The sequence below is a fragment of the Pyrus communis genome, chromosome 15 (genome assembly GCF_041283825.1).
Source record: "Pyrus communis isolate YQ-2024b chromosome 15, ASM4128382v1, whole genome shotgun sequence".
Lineage (NCBI taxonomy): Eukaryota > Viridiplantae > Streptophyta > Magnoliopsida > Rosales > Rosaceae > Pyrus > Pyrus communis.
Genome location: NC_142579.1, coordinates 6,707,903 through 6,719,115, shown reverse-complemented (window position 1 = coordinate 6,719,115; position 11,213 = coordinate 6,707,903). Strand labels below are relative to the sequence as shown.

At 35.6% G+C, this 11,213-nt stretch overlaps 1 protein-coding gene across 1 annotated transcript; it reads left to right on the top strand.

Moving 5' to 3' along the window:
* Nucleotides 1-547: 547 nt before the first annotated feature.
* On the top strand, nt 548-4,449 carry LOC137719531 (isoflavone 3'-O-methyltransferase 4). Its single transcript, XM_068458574.2, has 4 exons — nt 548-1,097; nt 2,224-2,534; nt 2,624-2,688; nt 3,996-4,449. The coding sequence occupies exons 1-4, from the start codon at nt 652-654 to the stop codon at nt 4,290-4,292; spliced, it is 1,119 nt and encodes a 372-aa protein (XP_068314675.2). The 5' UTR covers nt 548-651; the 3' UTR covers nt 4,293-4,449.
* The last annotated feature ends 6,764 nt before the right edge of the window (nt 4,450-11,213 follow it).

The window sequence follows — 11,213 nt, the reverse complement described above, 5'->3', positions numbered from 1 at the left end:
AATCATAAAATTAGATATGTATCTGCAATTTTTGGGATTATTTGAATGATTTTTGTTTTTTGAATTTATGTTGTTTGTTAACTTTTGTAATAGACCATCGGCAATTATAGAAATTTATTTGATGTTTAAATATTGTTTCAATAACAGTTGCCACGCTGGATTGGAGAGGTCACTTTAATAAAGAATTTGATTTGCACAAGTGAGTAATCCAAGTTTTTCACTGTTCTGGACCGGGTCCATAATGTAACATTTTCTAATTTACTATTAATAGAACCCTTGTTCTAACCTCTACTTATATGCTGATAATTCCTCTTGTATTACCAACAAACTTCTGTTACAAATCATAACCTTGTATTTGCACAAATATCCAGTATTTATACCAGATTGCATGCTAAGGCAGTTGCACCTTATTTTCCCAACTAACCATCAACAAACAACCACAACAATCAACCAATGATTCTAAGACACTTTTCAACTAACAATATCATCATATCCCAGCTTTGCACAAATATTACCAACAGTATCCTATCAACTATGAAAAAATCCCTATAAATAAACCAACTGATGCTAAGAAGTTACAAGCCTCCAGCCAACTAAATCAAGACTAATAGAGAGAGAGAGAGAGAGAGGGAGAGATAAGTTGCCACTCTAATGGCCACTCCAGTCGTTGAAACAGAAATCCAACCCAAAATTCCTCTTGATCCCCAAACAAACGAACAGGATGAAAGTTACTTCGCCGCTGTAGAGTTGGCGGTTTCTTCCGTGCTGCCCCTGACCATGAAGGCAGCAGTTGAGCTTGACGTTTTTAATATCATAGCCAGAGAGGGTCCAAATGGCAAGCTCTCTGCATCAGAGATTGCAGCCATTATTGGTACAAAGAACCCTGATGGACCCGATATGCTGGATCGCATCCTGAGGCTCCTCGCCAGCCACTCGATCCTCAGCTGCTCAGTCGTTGGTGATGATGGCGATCACAAGTCTTTGAAGAGGCTCTACAGCCTGACTCCTGTGTCCAAGCACTATGTGACTAATGAGGCTGATGTTTCTTTTGGCCCTGTGCTGCTGATGCTTCAAGACAAGATCTTCACAGAGAGCTGGTCTGTTTTCTATATCTTTGATTGAGACATGCACTGCTTATTTAATTATTAATTGGCACCCATTGAATTCTTAAAAGAGGTTTTCGCTGATTTACTTTTGAATTTATACCACCTAATTACTTTTCGAGATAAAATCTTCTGCATCTAAAATAAGTATGACTTCTCCGATTGTTGTTTGATACATATTTAATTTACGATAATAAAGTTGAGAAAAATTAACTGTATAAATACGTGTTAGTCATTAATTGAAACCACAGAAAGACCATACTAATTTTGGATGCAGCAGATTTGATCTCTTACTGTTTACTCTAGAATTTTATTTCAGCCAATTACTCACCTAAATTTTACAAATAGATATAAAAAAAAAGAAGAGGGAGTGAATAATGAAAATGGAGGACGGAGAAAGGAAAAAGAAAGAACATGGAGAGAAGTGGTGCGGCTGGGGTGAAAGAAAGAACAAAGTGAGAGAAGATATGTTAGGGTTTAGTTGTTAAAAGGCTTTTTCTAATAATATATGGGCTTAAAAGTTTGGGAACAATGGGATTAGAAATTAGGTTTTGAAGATAATACCCAAAACAGATTAAATGATAAAATAATTAAATAAATATTAATTTAATATAATTATTTGGTTCGGATCGGTTTTTAAACCACTGAAACCGAAATTAACCAAAGAATTTCAGTTCGGTTTGATTTTTTTCAGTTTTTCGAACCCGCTCCTAATCATATCTATTATCATTCTAATAGAGATGAAGCACATATGTGCAAGTAGATCTTATCTTTATTAGAGAAATAGTACAAATGATGATAAATGTAACATTGCTCATTTTGTTCTTTTGATCCATGTATATCGCCAATTTATCAAAGTGTGTATAAAATGATGTTTTTACCCTCTTTTAAGTAGCTCACATACCACGCGACCAATATGGACGGAAGGATGTATAAAGAAATTGGCAAATCTTACGGGGAAGGGCAGATAATTAGTTTTTAATAAAAGTTCATGAAGGGAAATGGCTAAAGTAAAGATTCTAGTTCACAAATGCAGGGAACAAGTCATTGAAAATCCCTGTAACTTTTATTGATTGATAAAATCTTGTACGTGAAAATTAATTTATAGATATCTAAACAGGTACCAGATGAAAAATGCAATTATCGAAGGAGGAATTCCATTTGAAATGGCTCATGGCTCGCACGCCTTCAAGTATGCAGGATACGACCAGCGGTTTAATCAAGCTTTCAACACAGGAATGAACAACACCACCACCATGCTTGTAAAGAAGATTCTTGAGGTTTACAAGGGTTTTGAGAACCTTAAGAAAGTTGTGGATGTTGGTGGTGGTCTCGGGGTGGCCATTAGTCTAATCACTGCCACATATCCTCAGATTAAGGGTATCAATTATGATTTGCCTCATGTTGTAAAAGATGCTCCTAAATATCCTGGTACGATTTAATATTTGTTTTGCATGTCTTTGACAAGTACAGTTTAATTAATCTGGTAAATAACATTTATTTTATGCAATATTTTTCAGGGGTGGAACATGTAGGAGGAGACATGTTTGCAAGTATTCCCGATGCCGATGCTGTTTTTATGAAGGTGATTTTTTAATTTCTCAAGTGTACTTTCGTTTTAGTATATACAAGTTGACGAGTAAATGACTCTTTGTAAATGACTCCTCAACCCACTCTGCACGTTCTCTCCTTCCGCAAAACGGTTCCCGGTTAGACGCATAGCAGTTTCCGATCCATTACCCGTGTGCTTTCTCCGTGTTTTGTTTTGTTCCACTGATTTTACTGTCTTGTCCTCATTTTAAATATTACTTTCGTTTTTGCCTCCTGACTTACGATTTTAACCCTATTTTATTTGTGTATTACAATTATAGTCCTTCTATATAGGAATGGGTTTGTGCTGTTTTTTTTTTTGAAATGAGGGCATTCTTGGTATTTTATAATGCTTCACCAAACTGGGGCTCTCACTTTATATATATAGATACGAGGCCTTTAAGGAAACATACTTTCATTATTTTTTATTTATAAAAAATAAGAATTAGTTGTGGGATCCACATCATATCGCACTTTAAAGATCAGAACTGTCTACTTTTCAAGTTATACCTTATAGATAATTTTTGCAAAATATTGACCAAATCGAAAATATTTGAAGCATCTAATTAAGTTCAAAGAATTGACGAATAATTTGTTTAAGAAAAACATTGAAATTTCATCATGATAATTAAATTGGCAAATGGTTTAAGATTGAATTGAATTTTTGCAAAGATGATCTATGAATTGAGACTTACAAAATAACGGTTCAAATTGTTGAAATTCGATGTAGAGTGGATTCGACAACTAATCCTTATTATCTGAATAAATTGAGGATCATTTCTCTTAAAGGGCCTATATATATATATATATATATATTTTACATATGTTATGACACCCTTCTTAAGATGGGTTTTCTAAAAAAAAGATGGGTTTTCTAAAATAAATAAATAAAATATTTTAGACGGATTAGGGCACTCAACAATGAAGTTTAAAATCCAAACCGTTTAATTTTGAATCGTTATATTTTTACAACAAAAGTATTGAAATCCAAAATTCTTTGACCATCTGATTATCATCATGAATTATGTTTATCTGCTTCTTATGTTATTGTTTGATAAGAAGATAATTTTGGATTCGATTAACTTTTTGGTCAGAATAATATTTGGAAGTCCTAAATGTCAAATTGTTCAGACCATCAGATTGCATTCATGGTTGGAATACATATGTTATGTGTGAAGCGTTCCATTTAGAAGTTTGTTCAAACAATATACGCTTTACTGAATTTAGTGACCATTAGAGGAAATTTTAAGTTCAAATCTTATGTACGGCAAATTGTTGAATAATGTACGCTTTTATCTGTAGGGCATACTTCACGATTGGTTTGATGAGGACTGCATAAAATTGTTGAAAAATTGTTACAAAGCTCTTCCAATGGATGGAAAAGTGATCGTTGTGGACGCAGTTCTGCCAAACATCCCAAATAGTAGTAGTATTACGAAAAGTAACTTCCACCTCGATGTACATATGATGGTCCAAACCCCGGGAGGGAAGCAGAGGAGCGCAGAAGAGTTCATGGACTTGGCAACTGCTGCTGGTTTTAGTGGCATCAAATTAGCATGCTTTGCGGCCCATTTTGGTGTCGTTGAGTTCTACAAGTAGGACAGAAAAATGACATGCTTTCATACATGGTATGAGAATGAACGAATGCATAATACAGGTTTTGTTTGCTTTTTGTAATTTGCAAATGTAGCTTTGTTCTACAATTACTGCTATGGGAATAAATTATAAGGCATGGAACTTTGGCCTGATTTCATACGTACCCATCACGCATACTCGACCAACTCCAATGGTTGGGTTAAAACCCAAAATCTGAGTTTAAACCGCCTCAAAACTGCACCAATCATTGGGCTTAGAAAAACTTTTGGATTAAAACTTATTCTTGGGTTAGATTTTGCCCAAAATTTCAACCAAGATTATGTTGTGGCCCACCATATGTGCGTGGACGCACCCGGAATTTTCTCATGCAAGGCGCATTGACGAACCTCATGCTTTTGCGCACAACAAAGCCGGATTGGGTGCAGCCCACCCCTGAGAGCTTTGTCAGCCACCCAAACCATAAAGTGTAATGCATAAGGTGTAATTGATGCGGAAAAGTGTGAATAATTAAAACTTCAATTAAATGAAACAAGAGTGCATATGTGAGCTAATCGAACCCTTATTACAAACATCAATGCCAAAGTATAAGTGCAGCAAAAGTAAAAAGTATTCACACCTTAAAATGATGAAAATTATTACAGAAAGGTGAAGCCTTCATATGTTATCAGAAGTTCTGGTCAGTTATTGTTCCTCGTTTAGAATAGCTCAGCCTATGGATGGGCAACGGTTATGGTGGACGGATAACCGCAGTTATTTACCTATAACCGTTTAAGCTTTTACCCGCATAATCATTTACCCATTGAGTATTTACATAAACGGGTATACCCATACCCATAACCGTTTATAAACAGTTAACCATACTTATAACTGCTTACCCGTTTATCTATAACCACGTACCCGTTTACTTTTTTTTTTTTTTTTTACCCGTCTACGTATTTTTTTAACAACTTGAAAATTAAAAAGAAATTTGTCATAATTTTCTTTTTTCTAACTATTAAGTACTGTTATAAGTACATTTAACATTTATTATATTAACGGCAATATTATGTATGAATATATGCGATGTCTCCCAATTATTTGACAGTCAATCTATTGCAATAATCATACATGGTTGTAGGCTAATTAATATTCTTGTATACATACATACATACATACATATATGTACGCATCAGTCTGCTAATAAGCTAATTTGATAAATATTTGGATTTTTATTTAGAAGCATATGTTCATCGATCCAAGCCCTTTAATCGATTTCTAATTTTGGGGTCAAATATTCTTGAGGCCAATTATATATATATAGAGGCATCATCTGATAATAACATGTTTCTAAATGCTGAAGGTAATCATTATCTTGAATTGGTCAAAGCTCCAAAAGACTTCAAAACAAAACTGTCGAACATTTTAATGCTTTGGCACATTCAATCACATATATTAAATATTAGCCCGTTCTATCAACTATATTTTTTTCTCAAGTGAGGCATATATATATATATATATATATATATATATATATATATATATATATATATATTATGGCCCTTTATAACCAAATATATATCGGGATACTAAAGCTAGTTAGAAACTTTTTATTTTTATTTTTTATTTTTAGTTTTACATATATTAAAATAAACGGTTAAATGGGTACCCGTTTATAATCGTGGGTAATACCCATAACTGTCCATTTAAATATCACAGGTAAACGGTTATATCCATAACCGTTTATTTATCTAAACGGTTACCTATAACCCTAACCGTCAAATTTAAATGGGCGGATAACCGCGGTTACCCATAACCAATGGGTATTTGCCCATCCCTAGCTCAACCTCTTAGTCTAGAAAGAGCAAAAAACAAAGGTGAGTAAGCATAAAAGTAAATTTTTGTAAAACCTGTCATTTGTGAAAGTTGTAACCCTTCACTGTAAGGCAAATATAGTTTCCACAATAACATACTATTCATAAGTATCCTGCATAACACCCATCAGATGTAGTTATAAAAGGATACAGTACTGAACATTAAAAGCAATAGTGATAAAAATAGTCATTGCAAAGCAGATCATGTAAGTACGAAAGTCATACAGAAAATAGCGACATGAACTCTAGGTGTATAATTACGTTCTATTACTACAATCACGTGAAGTTGGCGCTAAGTGCTAACATCGGGTTCTTGTTGCCAAATGCAAAACTAGGAATAGACTAACACCTACTCTTGATCCAAAGTGAACTTAAATGATGCATATAAACATATACGTGAAGCAAGTACTTGGCTCGAACATTGTATACATATAATAATGAGCAAATAAAATCACAAGTATGTACATGCCACAGCTTATACTTACAAAATAAGCATAAAATCATAAAGTGTAGGCTTTTAATATTTTCCAAGTTAATAATGTCATGTCACACAAATAAACACACTCACAAGTAGGTAAACTATAATATAATAATACTTTTGAAAGAAAATACCCACCCACTAGTAAGTAGCAGTGTCGTAGTCGTCTAGCCTAGCTTTCCCATGAAATTCCTCTAGATAGCTTTCTCCTTCGGTTGAAGTTATATGTTGACGCCGTTAATGCCGTTAGGAACATTTTGTCAAGATGGACGGAATATTTCGTCTTTTTCTTCCTCGCGAGTCGATTGCCGTTCGCCAGTTGGAATTTCGCCAAAAACTAATCGGAGATGCTAAAAAATTGGCTTGAAAGGATTAGCCCAATTTGGTTTTGTTGGAATAAAGCCATATTCGAGTATGCAAGTTCGAATCTGGGTCCTGGGAGTTGTGAGGAGGTCGTCTAAACCTTGAACAAATCGATGAGATTTGGGTGGATTGTGCTCGAGAATAACCTCGGTCGGAGTCGTCGGGAATCTCACCGGAGCTCTCGGATGCGAATAAAGCTCGTTGGGTTCTCGGGTTTGCGTGCGAACTTGAGGGTTTGTTTGGTGTCCTGTGTTCGGGGCATAGAGAGGGACAGAGTTCGTGCGAACTCGAGGGTTTGTTTGGTGTTCCTGTGTTAGGGGCATAGAGAGAGACAGAGTTATGGTTATTTGGCGATGGTTGTCTCGCCGTAGAAAGCGAGATGGGTGGTGGTGACGGTCTCGTTGTTGCACAATGCAATAAAGAGAGTGTGCAAACAGAGCTTGAGGGAAGAAGGAGAGAGTGAGAGAGGGGGTTTGGTTGGGCTTGTGTGGGTTAATTCCTCATAAAATGCGCATAACTTGAAAACATTTTTGAAATTTCCGGAGGGTGTAAAATTATGATTTTATCCTTCATCTTAAAATGAGCATAACTTGTTTGTTACACGTCTAAATTACATAATGTTTGTACCCACGTGTTCGTATTAATGAGTACTAATTAAATAGGATGATAAAAGGGTAAATTAAGTAATGAAAATAATTGTACACATAGGAATTCCACGTGGCATTTAAGGGAATTTTTGTAATTTCATTGCTTCCAAAATAAAATAAAATTTGGGATGGGATATCACAATCTACATCCCTTAAGAAAATTCATCCTCGAAATTCAACAGCAAGATTCAAATAAAGAACAAATGGGAGTAGATGGCTTTCATGCGTTTCTCAATCTCCGATGTTGCCTCTTTAACTTAATGGTTTCTCCAAATACCTTCACCAAAGTGATAGTCTTGTTCTCCAGAATCTTCTCCTTCCAGTCTAGGATATTCGTTGGTGTTTCTTCGCATGTCAAGTTCACATTGATCTAGTGGCTGTAGTAGAATGACATGGGAAAGATCCGATATGTATCTTCGAAGCATGGACACGTGGAAGACATTGTGTACTTTCGAACATCTTCGACTCGCTCAGTGATTTAGTAAGAATCGATGTAGCAGGAATTTAACTTTCCCTTCTTGCCGAAGTGCACAACGCCTCTCCACGGTGATAGCTTTAGAAATAATCAATGACCAACTGCGATGCTCCTCTGTCTATCCTGTTCAATGTCATATCGTCCACTAACTCTGGACCTATTAGAGCTCTTTCACCGACTTTTGACCAATACAAAGGTGTTCGGAAAGGTTTACCATACTGCGCCTTAAACAATGAAATACCAATGCTCGAATTAAAGTTGTTGTTGGCAAACCCAATCAAAGGTAGTGTTTGTGCCACTGATCGACAAACTGGATGACTAAGGATAAGAGCACATCCTCAAGTGTTTAAATAGTTCTCTTGTAGTATCCGTTTGTCTAAAGATGGTAAGCAATAGTGTAAAGTAGATGTGAGCCCAAGGCTTTGTGAAATGCGTTCCAAAACTTAGAAGTAAACCTAGGGTCATGATCAAGGATGATGTTGACTGAAACACCATGGTATTTGGCAAACTCAGTAATGAAAAACTCTGCCAAGCAATCTAGGGGGTGTAGTTCTCGCAGACTAGCTGAAAATGTGTAGATTTGGTGAGTCGAAAAAATTACCCCAATACCATCATATCCTTTGGTTTACGAGGTAAATTTTCTAGGAATTTCATGGTTATATATTCCCATATTCACTTAGGCACATGAAGTGACCATAGTAACCTGAATTTCTTCCTCTCTACCTTGATCTGCTAACAAATTAGTTATTTGCTTACGTACTCGGCGATCTCCTTTTTCATCCCAAGACAATGGTAGAAAGGTCGGATGATGGTACTTTTTTCATGGTACCTGAATGCATAGTATAAGCTGAGATGTGTGCCTCGTCAAGGATATTCTTAGCTTATCACTATGTGGCACATGCATCTAATTACCCTACATGAGTAGTCCATCTATTCTTCGTAGTCTTAAGTCTTTTCTTTTTTTGTTCATCAATGCCTACATCAATTCTAAGGACTTCGGATCGCTAAATTGAAAAGTTTAGACATGATCCACTTGGACTAGTCAAATATGGAAATTGGTTAGTAAAGCTCCCTAATGATCAATATCTAACGCCACACTTATACTCCCGAGTTTTATTGGAATTGGAAACTGACTAGCTTGAAAAGTGTTCACTCTTTCATAGGGTTTTCTATTAAGTGGCGTTTGCCACTACATTAGCACAACCGGGGTCGTACTTGATGGTACAATTGTAGTCACTGACGGGAGGCATAGGCAATGACTCTGCCATACTGCATCAACATGTAGCCTAGACAATTCAGTAAAGCATCCTCTAGATTTTGAAATTACCGTTGTTGTCAAGAAGTGCAAAGACAGAAGCTTGAGTGAGATAGTACTTCAACTGTTGGAACTCTACTCACATTCATCTTCCAAATCAACTTTGACTCATTTCTAGGTTAACTTTGTGAACGTAAGGCTATGACTGAGAAATCATTCACAAAGCACCGATAGTAGCCAACGAGGCCAAGGAAACTTCGTATCTCCATATCATATTATGAATGCTCCCAATTTTCAAGTGCTACAACCTTTTAGGATCGACAGGAAAACCATCTGCTAAGATCACGTTGGTGTAAACTTGCCAGTGCACAAGATAGTTGTAATATAGCGTTTTGCAAGTACAAGTATCGTTCCTATGAGGATTCTAGTTCAACCGCCAATTTGATAAACTCAATTGAATCTAATTATATTAAAAACATGCAAACACGAAAATATAAACCCAAACAACAAACTAGACTCGATCTTCATTAATAATTCAATCAAAGAACATGAAGAGTTTGTTGTGATGATTTTATAAGTGAACAAAAACAGAACATAAAACTAAAACTAAGATTAAAGAGAATAAAACGCTAAATTTTAAGGTAAGTGATGAAAATCTAGGGATTCAAAATCAACCACAAGCAATCCGATTCAGGTTCAATACATTCAATGGAATATTCCGTCTCTTAGATGACAATTCCAGTATCTAAGTCTGGTTAAGGAACTATAGACCATAGTTCTCCTTAAGTATATTATTCTCTCCGATTAGAGCAAATGTCGTATATCCTAACATGCAGTCTATCCGGTTAGGGCATAAATTTAACATGTAGAAATCATTGCGTACAAGAGAACTAGAGAATCATGCAACCATAAAGCTTGTTAGAGCATCTATGTAATTCACAACCCTTATTCACAAGAAGCTAGTTCAAATTATATTGCAATTACGCCTCAAATCCTTCTTCAAATTACTATATGCAAAGCCCTAAGGTGATTAGTCAAAGAACTTCAACACAAAGCATTCAATTCTTGTAGTGAATAAGAATTCATCCAATAAAACTAAATATCCATTAAATAGTCATTGAAAACCATAAAGATTCATGTTAGGGCATCATCCTAGCCCTAGAAAAGGGTTTAGTTATTCATAGAGTACGAAAACTTATGAACGATATTGAAATATAGAAGAATCGAACGATGGTCTATAGCTGCTGCTTCTCCTCTTCAAAACACGCCCCCCTTTGGTCTCTCCAAAAACCTCTACTTTATATAATAGACAAATCCTTTCATATTTAGTTCTTGTGATATCCTTTCATCATTTGTATTGCACGACTGATGATGTGGCGAGTAAACTTCCCAAGTAATTACTTCAGACCCATTTGAAAGAGGATTAAGGTCAGTTGAACACGTTCTATCTTGGGCTTTGGGCTTCAATTGAATTATCCCAATCGACTTTGCAATTTCCGAATAGACTTGGCTGACTAACATCTTGTACGAAAATCATCAAAACATCGTCTAGAAAACTCGAAATTGTCGCGTGAGTTGGTTTAGAATAGGAATGTAAATATTGTGTAAATATTAGAGTCCTTTATTAGGAAGGTTATTTCTTATGTCCTTTTTTAGTTTACCTTGGAGAACAAAGATTGCATGTATTATATTCCCAATTATGCAATACATGAAAATTAAGCTGTAAAATTCTATTTGGCATCAGAGCCAGGTTTTTCGTAACCCTAGAAACTAAAAAACAATATTTTCTTCTGCTACTGTGTTCGGTCAACTTGTTCCTGCGCTTCTTGTTGCAGAAATCGGTCAGGCCGTGTATA

What these genes read in the sequence shown, in the direction of transcription:
- LOC137719531 (XM_068458574.2), top strand. Translation starts at nt 652, where the DNA reads ATGGCCACTCCAGTCGTTGAAACAGAAATCCAACCCAAAATTCCTCTT. An exon ending in AAGATCTTCACAGAGAGCTG is followed by an intron (nt 1,098 to 2,223) that starts GTCTGTTTTCTA and finishes ATATCTAAACAG; the next exon opens with GTACCAGATGAAAAATGCAA. An exon ending in AGATGCTCCTAAATATCCTG is followed by an intron (nt 2,535 to 2,623) that starts GTACGATTTAAT and finishes AATATTTTTCAG; the next exon opens with GGGTGGAACATGTAGGAGGA.